This window comes from Falco rusticolus, chromosome 3 (assembly GCF_015220075.1).
Source record: "Falco rusticolus isolate bFalRus1 chromosome 3, bFalRus1.pri, whole genome shotgun sequence".
Taxonomy (NCBI): Eukaryota; Metazoa; Chordata; class Aves; order Falconiformes; family Falconidae; genus Falco; species Falco rusticolus.
In genome coordinates this window covers 112,931,722-112,954,693 of record NC_051189.1, presented here as the reverse complement: position 1 = coordinate 112,954,693, position 22,972 = coordinate 112,931,722, and the positions used below count along the sequence as shown (strand labels likewise).

The window sequence follows — 22,972 nt, the reverse complement described above, 5'->3', positions numbered from 1 at the left end:
CAGCAAAAATCATCACTGTTTAGGGGAGGCCAGAGTGATGTAGCCTACCTGCAGGGGCTGAATGGATCATCCATGACTATGACAGGCTCTTGTGGGTTTAGATGTATTCCTGAGCCCTCTACTTAACAGCTAAAACTCTGCCTTTTCCACTCTACCAACTCAAAATGGAGGCACATGCAGTCTGAGAGACCTCAGAGAGCTTTCACTGAGCTTGTGCTATGACCTAAGCCTGCACGCAGAACGCAGAAACTTCGCCCTCGGACTGACAGGACTGAGCATGTGCTGTGACCCTCCCTCATCCACACACTGTCTTACAACGCAATCAATCTCAACCCTGCTGGTTCCGTAAATAAAGCGCACTGAACAGACTCCGCAGCTTCTGCATACCAAGCTAGTGTGCAGGGAAGTGGGGCCTTAGCTGGGGGATCTGATACAGCCAACGCCGGAGAGCAGAGCCGTTCCAAGTCTGGAGGTCTGTGTTCCAGCACTTCTTAAATCTTCTCCAATGGAAATACACATCAATTTCAAAAAGGCTTCTAAAATCTTTTTTCCCCTAGTTTGTGATGAGCTTTTTAAAAAAATCACATTGACTAAAAGGCTTCGAGGTTTTCATAAATGCAAATGACAGAAGCTTCACATTTAAACATACAATATATCAGTTAGGAAACAAAGCAGCAAGCTGATTCACAAAATACTTCTATTCTACCTGTCAATAATGCAATATATGAGACCCTTTAGAGAATATGAATTCTCAAAGAACAATGCCGCTGCCATCTGTCAGCACGTGTGGACACAAGGTGAGCCCAAGAGGAGCCAGACTTCACTCACGGCTTGAACTTCCTACATCATCCTTGATCTTTTGCACTCCTGTTCACTGATATGATTTTCAAAAAAATTCTTAGCTACCCTTTTATATGAAAGTAATATCCCTTCCCCTACAGCATAAAATGCTTTAATTAGCATACCTGCCTGCATTTTAGAGCATCTGAGATACTTGAACTTACTGCGAGCCTAGAAAAGAATAAGAAGTTTCTCAGATGTTGAGTTTTAAGACAGAAAAAAGACCAAGTAAAAACATACCAGGCTACAAAACAATCCCAAATTTTCTCTCTCAAAATAATCCAGTGATAAAATGTTATCACAACAAAATTTAAATTATAAAAAATTGTAAGCTGGATAATACACCTTTCTTGTTGCCCATATTGTGTTACCTCCCACCCCGTTGCCCAGGAACCTTCAACAACACAGTCTGGGCTCCTTCAATGAACCTGCAATAAGAACTCAAAATGTTCATATCTTGAACATTACAGCTGCTGTGGCTCTGCTGAAACTATCTGATGCTACCAAAGCTCACTCATAATCTGAAGTAGCCCTTCCCTAAGATACAGGAGAGAGGGGCTTTGCTCACACTTGAAAAGGGAAAAAAAAAATTAAAAATAAATTTAACACCAAACACAACCAACCATGATAAAAATTCCCCTTTTTTTTTTAGTACTAAGCTTACTAGGCTATGCATTTAGAACTGCAGTATAATAAACTGCTAAAAACCCCAAACAAACAAACCCACCATAACATTCTATTAGCTCACTTCTGTTATAAAAATATTACGGGAGGCATCACATTCAGAACAACTGTCCGATCAAATTTTCACAGACTACAAAAAGATAACTGCTCCAAATACGTTGTACAGTCTTTACCAGCTGACAAATTTAAGTAAGAACACTTATAAGGCCAAATGTATCTAGCCTTCATTTCAACTACAGCTGAAACGTATTTCTGGATTTTTTTGGTACTGCTGTCCTGGATTAAGTTTTTCTCCTGAAGTTCACACCATGAATTTGAGATAAAATTCTCAGCTTTTATGCTACCCTCCAGTTCAGAGATAAATTGAGATACAAACACATAGAAACAACATATCCCAAGTTATATTAGTAAGTGTGATATCAGCCAGAAGGAATAATCCAAGGAAGTTATACATCCCTTTATCTAGATAAATAGAGGTTTTGGGATATTTTTGTCTCTTTGCGTAAAAGTAATCTATTGCAAGGCACTTCCAATACATGACAATACCTACTGACATGAAGTAAGGGGTGCTCAGCATCTTCCATAATCCTTTCCTGGGAATACTAGACCAGAGTGATACAAACCAACTTCGCTGTAATTTAGTAAGACATACAGAAGCAGTCTGTTTCACATCACATGGGCATACCATACAAACAGTCCCCAGTTTTCCCCATTAGGAGGATTCCTGGTTGTATGTAAAATTGCTAAACCTATTTAAAGAAAAAAAAATTGGACTTGCGATACATTCTAGGAATTGTCTTATTTAAATAAAGTACACCACAAACTGTCAGTGTTCTACTTAAGTGTAAGCATAATAAGGACTCATTTTAAGGTTCTGATTTGAGACGTAAATATGGATACATATAAAAACCTTTATGATCATTACACTCTATCACAGCCCTAGCACTATTATATGTGTAAAATCAATATATTCTGACTGCTAAAAGTTAACGAGACAATATATCAAAATAGCAAAACAGAGCTTCACAGCCCTCTTAGTCCTCTTTAGCTTCTGTTCACATTTTGGTTCCAGGTATCAATTTATCATTCCACTACAGTTCTTTTCCGAAGAAGGGCAACACTAAGAGGAAGCTTTGAAAATCCTACTTAAACACAACTCCACACTGGCTTCTTGACTTCATAAAAACTAAGACTATTCCCATCTGTTTCTAGACCTGAGAACTTGTACTCTACCACTACGCTTTCCATAGTGATTCAGACTTCCAGTAGAAAACCCTTACCAGACAACATGAAATAGTAAACTATGAAGGACAAGAAAAAGAAAGCAAGTCACCTTCCATTTCACTCTTGGGAGCACTCCTCAGGGATACACCCATACTCATTTAGCTCACATCACCCCAGAACACCACTTCAGAAGAAAAAAAGATTAAAAATTAAGGAAAAGCACACACTGTGGAATAAAAACACTGTCAAGATCCTGGTCTTTCATAAAACATCTACTTGGAAAATTCACCCATGCTTTGAACGTTTGGTATTTTGTTCTACAGTGTGAAACAGTGTTGTGGAAGAGTAATTTTGATTCAGGATGATGAAAACTAAAATAATACCTGATTATTTCTAGATCCAAGTAAGAATGTTGTAGCATTTGAATCTATGTATACTTAAAGTTGTCAGTGTCAGACAAAACTTCATAATGTATTTATTCACTCCTGAGATCAAAGAACTGATTGCCTAGTACTTGCCGGTACACTACAAAAACAGTCCAATGCCAACAGTGGCATCTGGCACGCCTGTATCCTTCAATGAGATAGTTCAAAGTTGCTTCTGTAAGTTCATACAGGATGTCACAGTTCAAAAGGAAGGACTGGAAGAAGTTCTTGCCAGATTCTGCTACATATGGAACTATACCACAGATAGGGTAAGAACTAGAGTTGTAGTAAATGAATGCAAGACACAAGCTGGTGAAAAACAGCTGTCTGAGGTCAAGCGGTATGTTCAACAGCATTTCCAAGCCTTGCTACATATTACTTTTTAACAGGCAGAGCTGATTTCAGACTCAAACACCCAAGTCAACAGCTTAACTCAAGCTGGTGCAGTTACTGATTTTCTGAAGCGGTACAACAGGTCTGTTTTTCTTTGCTCAGTCGTGTCTCTTGACTGTTCTTCTCTACACTTTGAAACGCTTCTAAACTAATTTCAGAGCATATACAAGTCACATAACATTTCTCCTTTGATAAAGATTGGTTTCATCCGGCCATCTGGGGAACCCAGAAGTTTGAGTGGGATTCCATGTTAGTGGAATTAGTCAGTGTCAGAGCAGCCACTTCTCTGAAGAGACATGATATTAATTATTTTAAAGTACTTAGCATAAAATTTATTTTCTTTCTCAGCTGACTATACATCCACTAAGCTTGTATTCCACACTCTTGAGAGCCAGGAACATATTTCAAGTCTACTTACTAGCTTGATTAACTGTATTCAAGATGATAATGCCCAGCCTCAAGCTTTAAGATTGGTTTTGGTTTTTATTCCACAATCAGATTTTTCTCAGTGATGTGAGAATTACCGAAACATAGCGTGTAATCTTACCAAACTCTGTAGAAGAAACCCAGCTTAATATATACTGTTAATAAAAAAAGTTACCCCAAAACACACAAATGTACCATTTCAAGACCACAGAATGATCAACAACAGAATCACTGTTCTTGGCATTTCCCAAACTAAACCTATCGTCAGCAAGCTTTCAAATAGAAGAGGACAAAACATAGTTTCCTTTAGCACTGTGTGCTCCAAGACTGAAAGTGTCTCTTGCTACACACCACCACACCAGTGTTTTGGACATTTTGGGGATCCGCAGGTTGTTTTGCAAACAGAACATGTCAAAACAGAAGAAAAAGTCAGATTCCCAACACGCTGAACTGCATTTGAGAATTGCAGATAAGTATATGAGCATCTAATGCTGAACACAAAATAAAATCCCTCAAACAGAGATGTATCTTTGTAGATGCAACAGCTCACACTTGTTTGGTCTAAGAACATACCCTATCACATGTTTCTACAAGTCAGTTGAGGGGGTGTGAATGCAAGGTTCAGACCTTGATCTAAAACATACTACTACTTCAAGCTACCATGAAAATTTTCCATCCTTCCCATATGGAAAAGAACGCTATATTAGAAAAGCAGATTAAGCTGAAGATGGTTTTGTCTTTATAGACAAACCACCAACAGGTCAGCTAGAAGTAGGTATTCAAAGAAGCATGCATTATAAAGCAGCAGCAAACACACAGCAAGCTAGACTCAGCTCCTTTTTCTAAACCTTCCTCCCCACCCCACCCCCCAGACAAAACACAGACTTGAAAAAAACCCCAGGCTGCAACCAAATGAAGAAAAACCTACATTTTGAGAACTGGCTAGTCTGAGTAATTAGCTGATCACTAAGCACCATGCTTAGTCATTCCATTGATCTTTTCAGGCTCAGTCATTTTCTAATAGCTGGAAGAATTAACAGCTACTTCTAGCTACTTCTACACAGAGTGTGGGTTTAAAACTGCACTGACAACTCACATAAATGGCATTTTGAAAGAGAAATCATCCATTAAACACAAAACTTCCAACACCAATACAAATAGCGTATTTATAACAGTCACACCCTCAAAACTAAATGCACTGAAGAAAAGCGACAAAGTTAAATACAGGGGTCAAGCACACTGCTGAATATCACAGATGTATATCATGACAGCCTTCATAAACATGTCACCTTGTGGGACCACTCAAAAAAACCCACACCAACCCACCACAAATAGTTTAACATATTGTACTTTTAAACATTACAGGATTTCATGCCCTTTTCCCAGACCTCAGCACCACACACTAGTAAGATTGCCTCCTAGGGACTTAGACCGACAGTACCTGCTATGAATGTAAACTGAATCAATTAAGGGAGTTTACCTAGTCCAATAGCCTGTCTCACACATATGGACAGTTTAAGGCACTTCAGAGGAAGGTACAGGAAGCCTCATAAATAGGCAATTACATAATAATACGCCCACATAGGGAGTTTCTTCCTAACTGCAAGCAGTTAAGAGGTTGGCTATGCCCTGAAGCATAAAGATTCATATCTGCATTAAAAACAGTGAATCCACCATATAACAATTCAAGTATTCATTATTTACATGCTTACCTAATCCCTGCTTAGAATAATATTTTTCTCGCCAATATCTCCAGAAATCGAGGTCCACAGCTAATTATGGTTTTGCACAGAAAGAAACTTTCAGTCAGCACAGACCTTGCTGAGCCCTGTTACACATTAATAATCTTCTACTCAAGTGCTAGTTGAAATACGCCCCTAGACAGCAAATTCTTTAAGGCCGGTATTTGTAAGGCATTCTCTGTGTTTATAAAACTACATAAATGATAAAAATAAGGGTCATGGTTTGGACCTGAAAAATAATGAAGGTACAATCTAGTTTCAGCTTTGCTTTCCAAACACAGCTGAGATAGAAGATTGGTTGGCCAACCCCTAGATAGACTGAAAGAACTGTGAAATGAAAGAGCATGCCTAACGTACCTTCTTCAAGTATGTATTAATTCCCCAAAAAAGTGTTCTTTCTGTATCTAGAATTTGCTCTAGGCCAGTGAAGCATAAACTATGAATTGTTGATATGGATCTCTATATGAATGTTTACACATCAAAGCATGAACTTCCACACCTAAGAACTTCCAATTTGATTTCTTAAAAGTGAGTAAATTTCAACATTGCTTACTAGAAGATGTGAACATATTTTAAAAGTATTTTCAGGGGTGTGCGTTTAAGACAGCTAAGAATTCCTATTCCTGCTAATGTTTGCAACCTTTAAAACATTTCACAGTTCTAAAAACCTGTTCTGTAAGCAGTACGTTATTTACACAGACGTTCAACTGGATGTCACAACTCGTTTCACAATTTTGTTACCTACTCTTAATTTTTCTCTATACATACAGCAGGAAGATGCAGCTTCTCCCTTTCATTCCCTTCCATCCCACCTTCCTGTCAGCATCACACTTGATTTTAACTTTTCTTCCCATTAGTAGTTTCCTTGGTCCTACAGACTTAGATCAGTGGTAAAGCTTGCTTTTTAAAGTCACATCACTTACCTTGTCTCTGGATTATAGCCCAGTATGTAGAAAAATGAATCCACTCGGGCCTTAAACTCTCGAGCAGCAAATATGTCAGAGAAATGGGAGATATTACACTTCCCTCTGCAAGAAAGAGGGAAAATGGTATCAGAATTGTATCTTGAATAAAAGCTATTTTTTAAGTGCCACTACAATCTGTGTATAAGGCACAGACATCCTTGTGTTCTCATAAATGACTAAAACATCATAAATGTAAGTCTGTTGTAACAAATAACCATGCAGATTCTTCCCGTGGTGGAAAAGGAAGAAGATTCATTTACAATGTCTCAGGTGATGTTGTGCAAACATTCATAAATTCTCATTCAGCCAGCACAGTCCCGAGGAGCCCAAATTTAATCAGACTAACGAACAATATCTACCCTAGAAATACAATCCTGAAAATGTCTTATTTTCAAAGTTTTTACAGTCCTGTTTACACTTAGGTCATTAAGGAAGCTTCAAAGATTCTACTACTCATGTTATTTGGGAGGTCAGCTTTTTATTTAGAAAGCTAAATAAACCTTCATTTTAATAACTCTTCCAAATAAAAAGCAAAGCTATGCTGGTTTTAGCAAGACTACAATCCTAACAATGCAAATTCCGAACACCTAAAAGTTTCTTCCTTCTGCTTTCATATATAAGAGTAAAACACAAAGACATTTAATAAAAAAAAATAATAAAAAGGAAAAGGGGATTTATTAGTTTGTTCTACAACAGACAATTTTTAATATAGTTCATTGATGAAGTCATTATCCTTAAGGATGAGCATTAGGACTAGCTGTAAGAAGTTACATCTCATTTTTTCAGGGGTTTGTTGGACAAGGGTTTATGTTCAACAGCTGCTCGTGTTTTGTCATTCAATGCATCACAGTTTACTGCCACCAAGTAAATCAGATCAGAAGCAGGCAGAGACAAACAGGCCAGACAGCCAAAGAATCAGTGCTTTTTATCTAAACCTGATTAAATGTAATAAACAAAGCACAAGCTTTCACTCTTTTTCAGTATGTCAAGCTTTCTAGTATTAATACAGATAGCATCTCCTTTCACTTGTATTTATTGGGTAGTATTTGCTAGTATAAGCAAGCTACTACGGAGCTTATTAAACATTGTAAAAAGGTTTGCCAGTCTTGGTTAAAATAGAATGAAAAGTGCTGTTGCCAGCAGTACACCAAGACAAGTAATTATTTTGCCTGTAATAATACTGGATCCCTTTGCCTAGTCTTCTCAGCAGAGCTTAAAAGCACTATGTACTTGAAAAGCTGCACTAGAAAGCTGAAATGCTAAGCTTGAGTCAATTCCTAATCTTTTCATGGTAAAGCACTTCAGAAAGGCTTACCAACCAGCCACCAGTAAGAACTTTACCTTGGAACATGAACTCTCAGATAATGACATCAACTACTACAGGCAAGGAAAACACACACCAGAAGGATGAAGTATGAATAAACTTGCCAACTGTTTTAGGGGGGCAGGGGGGTGGACACACACCAAAACCCACTAAACCAATACAGCCATCCTGTGAGCTGAGGCTGCAGAAGTGTCCCTATGATTGCCTAATTCTCAGTCAATTGCCTTTCTGACAAGGGACAAAGCAACACTGAATATTGCACAGGTCATGCCGGGTTGTAATGGAACATTATTTAACAAGATCCACAATTGAGGCACCACACAGAAATACCAAAAGACAAACTTGTTCACTAATATTAGTTTTATCTCTGGTGGCTGAAGCCAGTTTCCTCATTTAGTCATTCTGAAAGTGAGAAGCGGCATTTGTTTTGATATTTCACATTAAATTCACATTTTAAAAGTATTTTGGGGGAAAAGATTTAGTTTTCTTTCAATAATTCATCTGAAGTTAATAAGCATTTTCCAGATAAGCTTGTTATTATCTATATTCATATGAGTACAGCTTGTTCATATTATTTCAGACAAGTAATACTACACATTACCACAAAGATTTACCATTTAGGTAAAAAGGACATAAAACTTTCATTACACACTTCCACAGCGATTGACAAGTATCCTCTATGTTATAAATACCTGACCCGCCAAAGGTAGGTTTGGAAATCTTTTATTGTGAGGCAAAGTCAAAGAGCAATAACCACAGTGCTGGGCACGTGACTCTTGTCAGACACACGCCAAAGAAGTTCAAATATGATCTACTTATACCATTGAGGTTGCACCAGCCATATACATACTCCTTGAAATGATTTCAGTAACTCCACCCCCACTGCGTTTGCGCTTTTCAGTCGTTGGGGTCCTCTGGTGGTTGTGCAGGGATGAAGTCAGATATCTTCCTTGGGAGGGCAGCTCGTTATCTGTCTAGCACAGCACTTGGCAAAAAGCCAATCTCTGTTTGTTCGCTTCTCACACTCTAGGTAAATTTTTCTACTGGTTAGAGTAGAAGACTGGTAGTTACGATCACTGATTTTAGTTTCCAGTTTGTCATCCATTCATTGTGTGACCAGAGCCATTTGTTTCCAGAGGGCAGAGAAATAATCTCGTAATAAATCAGAATTTCGTATTAATCCTCCTGCCACAACACAAAAGATGGCAGAAGCCTACTCTATGTTCCAAACTGTAAGAGCACCATGTGCAATTACCCTTATGTTCATCTTGTATGCTGGAAATTACTGACGTGTATTAATCACAATTTGCTAATAAAGAGTCAAGAAAAATATAATCTTTATCCTGCAAAAGTATATTCTCCCCATTATGATCATCTTGAGATGCCATCAACAAGCATGCAAGAATGATCAAAAGCATGAACAATCCAGAAAACAACAAAAACAACAGTGAAACCATATACCAACAAAGAGAAGCAAAACAGTGGTCTGACAGGTGCCTATGGGGCCCACTTCCAAACAAAAAAGAGGTACATGAAACAGAAGACAGGTTGAGGAAGTGATCAGTTTGGTCTTCCAGCAGCCTCCCCTCTTTTTGGAAAGGGAGAATGGAAGGTTATTTTTCAGGTTTGCTTGGTATACACATATATTCCATTTTTTAATCTTCCTATTTCTATCTTTTCTTTAAAAGCAAAAAAACCCAAACAGAAAGTATGTAGAAGAGAAGTTACAATACTCCCCAGGGAACTCTCCATGCACACTGTTCAGGTTCTCTCTCTCCCTAAGCAGAGAGATTTCCAAGACTGGTTCCACCAAGACAGCCAACCTCCTGCTAGCTTGTTTCTAAGCATGCCAGTTTAAAATCGGAAGGCAAACGGTAACTCAGAAAAGGCACTGTGGCATTTCATGAGATTGTAGTACATCACTGGAATTTCCCAAGTTTATAAAAATAAAAACTTTAATATGTAAATCAGACTTCTTCCTGCCCATATAACAGAAGTTGCAGCTACTTTGTCTTGAAGTAAGTGGCTTCAGCAAAGTGACTGAACAAAAAAAAAATCTCCAGATGGTTCTAGTGAAACACCATCTGAGCGTTATCAGGAAGGATATTCAATTTGCATTTTGACAATATCCATGCATGTCTGTCATGTTGAAAATCTGCTAAAAAACAGTGCCTTACTGTTTCTATTTGAAAACATTTTAAAGTAATGGTGTACCCCCTTGGCCTAGTCAAAGGTTAGCCACTTAAGTGAAAAACTTAGTGAGTCAAGAGAGCAGCAACCTCCAGGGAAGGGTGTACAAAGAACAATACAAGGGTCCATTACCTCCTGTCTGTACAGCTATTTTTTTAATGGAGCTCTTAGCTGGGCTGCAACAATGACAAGTGCTTCTGAGAAAAAGCCTTTAACACAATTCAATCAGGGCAACATACTACCAGTCACTTTACTAGGAGATGCTATTGTTAATAGGGAAATCAAACACAGAGGAGGGAAGAGGGTGGCATTTCTGCCGGAAGTAGCAATAACCTAAATTGGAAATGATGGGAAACAGTATCCTCTGAGCAACATTGATTAACTGAGATTAAAACAAGATTGCAGAATTACAGCTCCTTTATGAATGAGAACAGATAACACAAATTAATTACTGTAGGAGATGAGGAGAAAGCTAAGCAGTATGCTAATGATCCCCAGACAAAAACATAAAAAGCACTTCTCAGTAAGGTTTTTCTCATCCACCTCAAACACTGCACCACATCCTCCGTAACTTACCTGAGGGCAGCAGCATGGTAAGTGTCAACATAATCTGAAATGAAGAGCTCTCGATTCTTGATAACTGGGTCTGTAATAACAAGCTCTCGTCCAGAGTCTGCCGGAAAGCCAAAACACAAACAAAAAACCACCAACGCATTAGCTGTAGCTGAAAGCATCTACCATTGCTGTTTTGCAGGTTATTTTTTACAGGTCAAAGTCTGAGAATGTTTTAGATACACACTCCTCAGTGTTAAGATGACAAACACTGATATTGTTTACATAGCCTGTAAGGTACAGAAATAATGTAATACCCATTTTTACACATGAATTCTCCCTCGCCATGTCTGAAGAACCGCTGAAGGGAAAGAAGGGTACTGATTGACACATCTTATCCACTGCACATAGAAATGGGCACTCCCCGCCGAAAGGAACTAAGCAAATTAATTTATCTCTGGCTTCTGGGATAATGTTTTGGCTGTTTCGCGTATTTAATCTCAAAACTTCAACAAAATATTGACCGTACTAACTGCTTAGTGTTCTGGCTTTCAGGTAAATACTGATATTCATGTTCAAATAGAGAAAATCCTCAGTGTTAATGAAAAAAGTGGAAGATAACTTTTTCTATGACTTGCTTTATAATACCTTTGAAGAACACACAAAAATACTTCTCCACATGCACAAGTGTAACAAAGCAGCCATACTATCAAAAATCCTCATTTTTGCCAGTGTGCCTATTATTCCATTATTAGAAGTTTCAAATAAATTATTAAGAGGAATGTTAAATTTGTGCAGCTTTTGCTGAAAGCACACACAAAATGTCCTTAATGTCTGCAAATTGCAAAGGAGAACATATGCTCAACTTTGTACTTCCATGCACCAAAAAGTGTCCCTATTTCAAGCATCAACTTTTATCATCACAATTCGCCTTGGAATATCTTCAGAATTTTAACGGTTGCCTCAAGGAAACTTCCTAGTAAGAACAGAAGCAAATGTTAGGTCTCCCCTAGAGGGTAAAGATAAATGACACTGGAATATGTACTAAAATTTCTTCTGCTTCTATGAAACCCAAGATCACACTTATTTTTGCAAAGAGAAAAGGGGGAAACTCAGCTCTAAGTGATTCAGTTACATCACTTACTGCAATATTAACCACAGTGAGTATTCATACATCCAAGGTAGCATGAATGTAAAAAACGTAGTTCTCATGACACTATGGCAGAAGGACAAAAAATAAAAGAGATTCACAATTTCTTCAGCAACTTGGTCTCCAGCTAGTTACATATTAGTACACTGTCCAGAAGGCCTACAAAGAATCCAATGTTAGTTTTCTTTTCTATTCTCTCTCAAGGCATTAGTATAATACAGCACAGTATTTAAACCATACCTGAAACACATCTGATTATAGCTAGGGTTACAGGACACATACTAGTTAGAACAAGGCAGGTAAGAAACACTTATCATCCATCTTCTAATATATTGTTTTCATCAACAGTCCTTGCTTCATATCCCTATGCAGCAGTATTCTTACTTTCTGGACTGTTAAAACTTAAAATTCAGAGTACAAGTAAAGAAGGCCTTACTCTACGGAGCCTAACTTACCATTCTCATTGTGTCTGTCCTGAACCAAATGCTGATAGACTGAATCTGGGACTTCAGACTGACGATAGTACCATTTGACATTCATAAGGAGGTGGTCCCGTTTACTCTGAAAAAGAAGGTCTAAAGGCATTACTAAAAAGGAAAATCAGACCACATCTGAAACAATCTTCTAAAGTACAAAATTTGTTTCAACACTGAAGAAACCTGAAGTAAGACCCAAATAGGGAGGAAAACACACTTCTATGACAATGAAACAAGGGCAACGTGCTAACGACAGACTAGATTTCAAACTAGACAAAGGCAACAAGAACATTCTGCATCATCATGCAGTTGTATCTCTCTCTATAGCTGACCAGCAAATACTGATCTATTCACTCACAAAAAACTAACCAAAGAAAAGAAGCAGCAGGGATCGGAAAAAGACTGGAATTTTTGCCCCCACGCAACATGATGTTAGTCGGCTAATTTCTACAAACAAGACTTATTTACAGCCAAACATAGGAAAGAGTATCAATAGTAACATAATTCAATGCAACCATTCTCAACAGTTGTAACCAAGAGACAGCAGATTTACACACACACACACCCCGCCCAAGGACAGATGGATTCAGACATACTTGCAGATGTTCTTTAAGACTCTTTTACACAAAAGAACAGGATGCTGCACTTCAATCCCAGTAACTATAGGCTGTGACTGCTCACGTACCTCACAAAACTATCCTCCTCAAGTGCTCCTTTTCAATTTGAGAATCCAGCTACCAGTTTGTTCCTTCACAAAAGGAAACTGAAGCATAAACACCACTTAAAGAGAATTTTTAGATCAAGTTATTACAGACTCTCTGCTTCAGTTTATCTTTGAAACCCTTGAAGCCAATTCTTTCTACTGCTCCAAAACACTTGAAGAAACAGAGGAAGGCCTAAAGGGAAATTAAAATTCTTTTGGCATGAGACAACTGCAAGAACCGTTCGGTTTTTTTCTAGACTACAGTTCTCTAGATCCTACATTTAAAGGTTAAATTATAGGTTGTGGGACAAGGAAGTTATCACCATCTCTCCTGTTCACATCAGCCTGGTTCTTACAGCGATTTCCACCCTTTCTGCTTAATAAACATCAACATGTTTCCATTAAATTAACTTCTTGAAGCCTTTGATTAAAAACACATGTAATACCACAAAACACCTGATAGTGGCAGCGTTGTGCCAGAAAAGTTTCTTTAATCCGCCACTACCACGAGCTCTATGCACCGCACACCTCTAAAGCCCCTCAAGAACATACAAAGCATATTTGTGCTCTGCTTTACAGGAGAAACCTGAACCTACTTTTTTTTTTTTTTTTTTAAAAAAAAAAAAAAAGAATACATTCTCAGTCAAGACAACAAGCTTGTCTAATCCATCAAAAAGCTCAAAAGGATGAAGTCTGAGAGGCAACACCGTTTTGAGCTGCCTGCTGTTCAAAAAACATGGTTGCAGACTTCTGTTCTGAAAGAAAGTTTTGTGCGTCACAGTTTTTACGAACACACTCTGAATTCTGAAGGAAAAAAAAAGGTAAACGTTCTGTTACTCTCTTGCTACAAGTTCATAAATTCTACTACCGGTAACAAGAATTGGACGCAGCTGTGGTGGGAAACATTAACCCAGAATTTCTCTGCAAATTCTCATCACATTTTTTTAGTTGAGAGAAGAAAGCACCCCCCTTGCATTACACAAAGTCCTGAAAGCACACTCAGAAAGCATCTCTTTGCGGCAGGAGTACTACTCGCCTATGTACGGGCAGTTTACAACAAGCATCAAAAGCTAATGCTTAAATTTTCTTGGTGTGTGCCACTAAAGTTGGGTGTCTCTCAAATAATACAATGCTCCAAAAAGCATGGGGTAAAGGAGGTATAAGAACATATGTATATGGAACATGAACATGAACTACAAAATACAGTATTGAATTTTGTTGGTGGAAGTGTTTCTTAAGAACAAATGGGGGGGAGGGAGGGTGGGTGTGGGAGGAGGGGTGTCTGTGTGTAGCCCAGAGAAAAATGAAACAAGTTACTGTATCTGGGTAAACAAGAACTGGTCATGGAGAGGTCAAAGTGAGCATGAATGAATGGATACAACCCCCTACATAACCCTTCAGTGATTCTGCCAGAAGCCAGCAGTTTTGCGGCCTTCAAGTTTTGCAAGAAGGTATATCCTTCACGTACGTGTACGCTGGGGTTATACAGCAACAAAACGGGAGGGATCAAAACCATCACATTTTCATTTCCTTGGCATCACAGAGCTGTGAGTTAGGGGGTCACAACTTTATTTCAAATTAGGCCAAGGCTAAAGGAGATGGTGATGCAATTTTCTTACTGCATCATAGGATAGCACAGGGCTATTGTTAACAGCACTGGGATTAGGTTAAGGTCAACACTTACGCAGCATTCTGATACACCTGGATAGGAAAAAAAAAAAAAAATAATCAGTAGCTGGGAGTAGTTTTTCCTCTTGCTGTCTGCCATAAAGGACCACCTCCTTCTCTCCGCTCCTCTCAAAAGACCCTCCCAGTTTGCCATTCAGTCAATGCAAAGAGAAGTTTTTGCTTATTACCGTGTCTCCTGTAAGCTTCACTGCAAATGACCAAGTTACCCAATGTGGTTTGGAGGAAACGAAGAAAAAAAAAAAAGAAAAAAAAAAAGAATAGCAGGGGATTACACCAGAGTTTATCAGGAATATTCACACATTAAGAGACAATGAAGGCAAAGTATTTACTATGTTTTGTAGTGTTTTATCAACTCATCACTCAATCCATAAATTCAGGACAGTCCAGAGCTTTTTGCTAAGTTCCAGCATTTAATTCGATGGGAAAGTTTTCATTTCCCATTTTGGAACTTTGTTCCCAGACTCACAGAACACCTCAGTTGTTCCCTTTGCTATGTGTTTTATTCCAGGTAAGTAGTTACTGTTCACAGTGGAAGAGAACAACAATGTTTCCTCCCCTGAAATCAGATTCACAGTCAGGGAGAACACAGGGAATAAGACTGTATTTCTGGAGGCTGGCTGAACCTAAGTTTTCAGAGAAATGATGAATTGCTTTACACTGCAACCTGCCAACAGGAATGGTATTGACTTCTTCAGGTTGACCATGTAGTTGTGAGGCATTGTCAGAGGGGAAGAGCACAAAGAAAAAGGAATTACAGGGGGTTTCATAAGACAGAAGAGTGGCTTTTCTTTCACTACACTTCAGAAACAAAAATAATTATAAAGACTCTGAAGAGCAAAGATTAAGTTCAAGTTGGAACCAAAACAGATGACAGAAAACCAATCAATCCAAATGGCATGTATAAGCATAGATATGAAACCAAGAGGTACACCAACTTTCTATGCTTTTAACTTACAAAACCAAAATTTTATTAAATAGGGATTTTAAGTGAATTATGACAGGAAAACACAAACATGGCCAATGTATTAATTGATAATTAAAAATTATCAGACTCATTATGTATCTCTCAAAATGGAAAGCAGTACATGCTCAATGATGCTGACAGCTCTCCATCATCCGAACCATAGAATGCATGCACATGGCACAACTGAATGCCTCCATATGTAAGGAATGTAACAAAAAAAATTACAACTGAGGTATACAAGTAACTTTTCACAGAAACATCTCAGGACAATGCTGCAACTAAAAATATGTTGACATACTAATAAGCCACTATTTGCATCTTCCTGGTAGAGACTGAGTTTGGGTTGTTTGTTTGGGTTTGCTTTTTTTGTTGGGTTTGTTGTTGTTGGGCAGGGGGGGCAGCTGTGACTGATTTGACCTCTTCCCAAATACCTCTTAGGATCATTGCTGCTTTATGTCCAACTTAAATGCTTCATCTTGAAAAGTATTTTATCTGTTCACCAGCATGCATGATTTTGTGGGGTTTAACATGAAGTTTCAGTCTTCCTAGAAATATAAAACGTCTGTCAGAAACTTGGTTTTTTTACATCCTTCATTGCACAGAAATTCTTAGACATGCTATTTTGTCAGCCAGCATCCTAAATATGTATGTCATTTATAAAGCAGACTATACTCAGAAGTGTCAAGGCACCAACTTCTGTGGTAGACCATTTATTTTAGAACCACGTGCACACAAAGGAATGTCCCCTAGTTCATAGTGTTGGGGTTTTTTTCCACGCCTTTACATATGAAAAGGTGCAGAGTCACATGCCAAATTCATACTTGCAGAAATCACAGCAATGGCAAGTGCTTTGAAGTGTCTTTCTGTCAGCTCAAAAAGATTCCCTGTGCTACAAAACTACATTATCCCCTTAAATGAAAATATTGTCTATTTCTGCAGCATTGAAAAGTACTCACTTGGGAGTTTTGCTGTTTCTGCTGTTTTGCTTATTATTCATTTTTAAAAACATGAATCTGTTTTGGACATACGACAAGAATTAGATAAAATCTGAAAATGGATTAAAGAATCCCAGTTCACAAGCATCTGGTCAGCTTCTATTTAAAAATAAGCCTCTCCTTTAAAAGGGAAAAGAAATAATCTTGCAGGTTTGCTTATAATCTTGCAGGTTTGCTTTAAAAGTATGAATGTACTGATTCCCGCAGCATTTGTGACATTTCCAGGGTGCCAGTTTTCTTCTAGAACACACTTGAAAAGAGAGCTACTGCACATTACAATTCACATCTGAAGAGATTCCACATTCTCTTCCCAATGTTATGACTAACCAAATTGTGCAAATGATCACAGCTGTCCTGCAGATTCTCTCAGAGGGATTTAAGCACTACACTTCATTACTTGCCCTATTTAGATACCATGTTAAATCACAACTAGCTTTGGAAACAATACAGCAAATGCTGGAGATGACAGATGGGCACACTGGAGTCAGTGAATAGTAGCTATTTCAAAGAAACAAATGGCAAAACAGAAACAAGGAAAAGAACATCTTTCCTTTCAAACATACTTTTAACGATGAAAATTTTTATCAGAAAAAAATGATCATGTGATTAATTCTAAGCTACCAAATTCTTTGCATTATTTTAACAACACAATAATATTTTATCAGTCATTCCACTGCTCAAAATAAGTATCTCATGCATTGCAGCATAAAGGCTCTGGCCTCACAAAGCCAGTTTTCAAGTGGGGTTGCTTGCCTTTTTTTTTTTTTTTTTTTTTTAAATGCTACAAATTAACTCACTCCCTTGGGACGGAGTTTGTGCCCAAAAAATGATTATTTCATTTAACACAAACAGTTCTAATTATGCTCCATAACACAGTATTAGCCTGGCTCCAATACAAGTGTCAAATCTGACTTGCTCTGCTCGCTGTACCACACCCCTCCCCTGCCACGTTTAATTGCTACCTGTATTTTCTACTGTAAAGTATTTATTTTTACACTTACTCGATTTTGACATTTACTTATATCCAATCGAGAGAAAAAGAAAAATGAAGACCACTGATACCAAATCCCTTGGGGTGGGGGGTGGCACAAATTAAACTATCTGGAAATCAGGAGCTAAAGAGACACCACAAGTATCATTCTTCTTCCCACTCTGCAACAGTGCAAGTAATTTCAAGTTCTCAGGATATCTTTTCGTAGGCTGCTTTCCATTTAAAAAAGAAATCTGATCAGCTGTTTGTAAGCCAGGAAAACCCAGCTCAGAAATACAGAGGTTATTGCTTCAAATGAATATTATTTTCGCAGCCGGGTTATTTAATTCAGATGCATGCATATTAACACATTATTACTTCTTGCAAACACAGAAGCATTGTCAAAAGTAAGAGCTATCAGTATTCAGCAAGAAATAAAAATGTTAAATAAGAGTACTACATACGGCAACATACAATTTAATCCTCTCTGCCCCTCAAACACAATAACCCAAGAAGGCAGCCCTTTTGGTTCCTGTCCTCTTAACCTGAACCAACACAAAGACTGCAACCTTTAAACCTGTTAGTGTTATCTAATGAGTATTCCATCTACTAGAGCTTTTCTAATAGAAACATGCCTTGATGGCTTATCTCAGTGCACAAGGCAGGCCACAAAGAACAGCCAGCTTGATTGAGCGCAGTAATGGAAGGCAGGAAATGAGAAGACTTGGTTAAGCCGCGGATAATCGATCGGTGTATTCAGTGAAGTGTGAGCTATGCTGGGAATAAGCTGCCTCGGGTATCAAATATTGCTGTTTCCAGGGTAAAGTCCCATTCCTGTGATCTATGTAGGAGAAAGCATAATTTATTGACAAAACAATATAGGATTTTTTCCACAATGTCTTGCTCTTTACATTCTGTGATTTTTTACAGCAAGAATTTCTCTTGTGTCCCTTTTATTCACAAGTTTAATAAATGAAGCTCCTTTCGGAATTCATGAAGTCACCTCAGCATGCTGGAAATCAATTCAGTCTTGTGTACAAATAACTCAGGGATGTAAAAACAAACCACACACTCACCTTCCCCTGAATTTCAAAGTTTTGCACTCAGATGCATATGCATACAAACACTCATACACCTTCAGGGACACACCTGTCCTGAAGACTACACAAGAAACTCTGTCCTCTTGCTCAGAGCCACTCAGCTTTGTTGAGAGTATTATTTATTCTAGATCTCTACTACAGTTTCTACAAAGTCCGAAGCAAAAGTGTTTGTGAACTACGCCAAACATTATTCAGTACAGGCAGGTTATTTGTATACAGTTGCTTCCCACATAAGGGAAGGGGAGAGCATACAAGTTCCGTAAACACACCTGTAATTCTCAGCCTACATACCAATATGCACATATGCAAGTATAAACAACAATCTGTTTGCCTACACCTTTAAACAGTTCCAAAACATGGCCAAAATCAGTCTTAAATCATAACTCATTATCTGAAAGGTTGCATTTTGTGCATTGGGATGAGATGGGCAGATAGCTAAAAGCTTAGAATCCAGCTATCAAGGCTCAAGCCTTTTTAAAAACACAAAGTAATGTGCTACTTACCCACATGTTAATTCCCTATGTTAATTCATAGTAGCTGCCATATGTTGTCTCCTAGTGTGGGTGTTTTGGCATTGTAGCTGCTAGACTCTCTTTAGAAGAGGAAAAAAAAAAAAAAAAAATAAAGCAGCAGTCTTCAGATCACCAGAAGAGCCGTACTACCAACATTTGCTGCACTGCCATTTTATGAACACCGGATATTCTAGTGGGATGATGTACTAAAGTCACAAGGCAAGAACTCTCTAGCATATATGACAAAGTATAATTATGTATCTGAGAACTACGGAAAGATCCATCAGAAACTGCAAATAATAGCACTAAAAGACAGCATGAACCTTAGTGAATTCAATAGTAGTCTGCCTCCATCAGGATACAGGTTAGCACTGTATTTCATTGTACTTCAACTACATGCACTTCTAAGACGAAAGCTCAACAAATTGGGCCATCTAAATGCTTTTTTCCTCTTTCCCCTATCTGCTCCTCATAGTTCTGTCTTCCTCTCCACGCTTACACAAAAATCAGCTACTGTGGAATAAATGTTACCTACCAGCTCTTAATTTTATTTAGCACCCTTCCTAAAATTTCCCCTCCCCTCAACTTCTGCTTTCCAGATGTCCAAAACACCCCAAAATAATTAAGCCAAAAATCAGCCCCAGTCACCCAAGAGCTGATACGCTAGAATTCAAGAAGATGAAACCAGTATGTAGACCCAGCTTCATCGGATCTTCCCAGCAAAATCAGTGTGCTGGATTAGTTCATTGTCTTTTGCAGACACCTCAACTACTCACCCACCAGAGTAAAGTGCTTGCAGATTTTGAGGTTACAACTCCACTCAGGTCTTTAGGTGGGAGGTGTTACACATTAGCACCTCACTAGTTAGCCTAATATCACTCCGCAGAAATGGCATCAATAAGGAAGAGAGCTCTGCACTCCTAAAATTACACTTCCAAGAAAAGAAAATCCTCTCCAACACTGATAACAGCTCCATCCTCAAAGAGATATTAACTCAGCTAGAATCAGATTCTGACAACAAACTCACTCAGACACCTCTGTTCCCTTCTTCTACTACTATTTTCAGGCCCATGTCCGCTAATTATTTGCTTCCAAATGAACTGCCAAGGGGTGCGTGGCAGCAATTCCCTTTGACAGAGAGGCTGATATTGATTATGCTGAATGTCAACAACAGGATATTAATCTGTGAATTAGGCATCGTATTAAAGAAAAAGGAAACAAGAAGCAAATGAAAATACTGTTAGGCAAGTAGCCGCCACTCCTTTCCAAGACCTAAGCCCATATGGAACAATAGCTTTAGTAAGACACTTGCCAAAAGCCAAATAAAAATTAAGGCTTTCCCAAGTCTTGAAAAAAAGATCTAAAAAGCAACTGTGAAATAGCCAACTGAAACTGAGTGTTCAGGCTTGACCAATTCTGTTAAAGAATAAGTTAACTATTAAAAATCTTATTAATTGAAAGTGCTCTTAAAAGTATAGGGTCATTACAGTTTAACGTGAAGCCTCCTGTTTTCTACTGAGACAGAAGAACAAAGAACTATGTAAAAAAAGATCTACTGTATAAATTACTGGCCCAAATTAGTTACAGAATGACATTTTATACACGCAAAAGAGTATGTGTAATTACATAAAAGCAAGTGCAAACTAGATTTGATCAAATCACTTGTCACTTCAAAATGAAGCTATGAGGCCACTGGTCATCTGTCAAAATAGAACAGTTTTCAATATGTTCAACTTCTAACCAGCCATTTGTACCTAGGCTCTGTGGACTCCTCTTTTTCAACACCAAAAAAGCATCCATCTTTTTTCATTGGAATTCTACTCATATTCACGCCCCAGAAAACGTGCTCAATCAGCAACTGACATCATCTTCTCTGTTTTTAGAAAGATTACAAAAGAGGTCAGTTGGGACCAAACAAGTAAGTACTCTATGCAGTCTTTGCCCAAGGTATTTGCATGTTTCTACCCAAATTCCTAAGGCAATTTCCTCCTTACCTACAACAGTCAAAATTAATCCCATCCTCCCTACTTTTAGCTGGCAACGACACAGAAACAGAGGATCAGAAACAGCACATCCCACAACACATCAAATATCAGATATTAAATATATATTAATTCATAGGGCTTTATCGTTTGAACAGTTCAGAAAACAGAACTGAACACAGCCTCATTCAGGTTTAAGGAGAAAAAGAACATTACTCATTTCAGGTAATGACCACAAGAGGTTTCTGTATTCTGTATTAAACAAACTTTAATATTTATTCCATAAACTTTTCAGCCTTATTGAAAATAAAGCTGCTTACTGTGCCAAGATCTAGCAAGTCACCTGTTTTCCTATCAGTAAAATACACCGAAGTAGAACACCATCCTTAAAATTTCAGTGTACTTCTAAATGACAAAAAACAATTTCATCTTGTAAAAAAAGCAGTTATGCTTAAAAAATGACTGGCTTAAAATAAAACTATCTTAAGATCTTTCATGAACGTTACAGGTCATTGCTTACTACCTCATTTAATCCCTTAGTGGTATCTTTCTGCTCCGTTTCCCTTTTATGTTCTTTGAATCCCATCTGTGGTTCATGGTGTCAATTATGCCGAGCAAAAGCATAAAGTAACCACGCTCTAACAGCATACAACTACCCACGAACAAGCCTGCTTAATTATAGCTGTCAGGGCTAAGAGACAGTGTGTCCACCCATTCCCCACCACCACGAAAGCTTCTGTGGCACAAAAAGCTTTCCCCAATTGACTGCTCCCTTCTTGAGGAAAATAAGCAGCTGTCTACACCAGTGGATCCAAATCGGCTAAATGTGTATGTATCTGATGAGACCTGTGCAGAAAAAAATTTGTTTGTGCTGCCTGCCTCCATGAAAGTCAAAGAAAAAAGCATAAGATGCACACCACAGCTGTGGACAGTCAGATGGGTCCATCCAGGCTTACAATTTTTGTTTTAACAAGCCACATCCCCATGCAATACCCACACAACGTTGCATTGTGTTCATGCTGAAGATTCTTCACAAGACACAAAGCTTCTCATTTCTATATGCGCATACATATGGCACATACTCTGCTCTACTGCACAAAAATCACAGATGGAAGCAGTGGAGATGCCACATCTCAGCTATTATTTCTACAAGGATCACAAAAGCCCAATACGAAAGACACAAACAAGGGTGAGAATTCATTAATAGGCTGTAATTAAAATCACTACTAGAGAAAGCAACGAGTGCTATTTTTGATCACAGCATCTCTGTTCATGTTTGCTGCTCCTACAAACTCCGCTTTGATTACAGATTATGCCTTTCCCACAGAAGCAAACTTGGCACCAAGCTGCTGACACAGTATTGATAGCAACCCTGCTTAACACACAGGCTTATTAGCATTTCTATTGCTGCACTGCATACGATGAACATTGTACATCAAATACACTCTGTGTCAAGCATAATAAGCAAACAGTTACCTAACAACTAATGGTATTACAAATGCATTTAGCTAATCATTGAATATGCTCTGGTAATTGAATTCCATTAAGGTTTTTTTAAGCACTATCCCGAAGAAACACAACACTGAAATGAAGACACCATTCAGACTATGCCTGACATTTGCCATTAAATGTCATTTATAGTATATAGCTCAAATCTAATTGCTGA

At 38.2% G+C, this 22,972-nt stretch overlaps 1 protein-coding gene across 7 annotated transcripts in view; it reads right to left on the bottom strand.

Moving 5' to 3' along the window:
• Positions 1 to 22,972, bottom strand: part of RERE (arginine-glutamic acid dipeptide repeats) — a 254,331-nt gene that overhangs the window by 112,089 nt on the left and 119,270 nt on the right. For 6 of the 7 annotated variants that reach the window (XM_037378707.1, XM_037378710.1, XM_037378704.1 and 3 more), the window contains exons 4-6: positions 12,371 to 12,476; positions 10,790 to 10,886; positions 6,658 to 6,762 (exon numbers count right to left, since the gene is read on the bottom strand). In XM_037378707.1, coding sequence (XP_037234604.1) covers positions 6,658 to 6,762; positions 10,790 to 10,886; positions 12,371 to 12,476 — 308 coding nt within the window. Of the gene's footprint in view, positions 1 to 48; positions 212 to 6,657; positions 6,763 to 10,789; positions 10,887 to 12,370; positions 12,477 to 22,972 lie in introns of those variants that run through there. The other variant, XM_037378711.1, reaches the window with a different exon arrangement.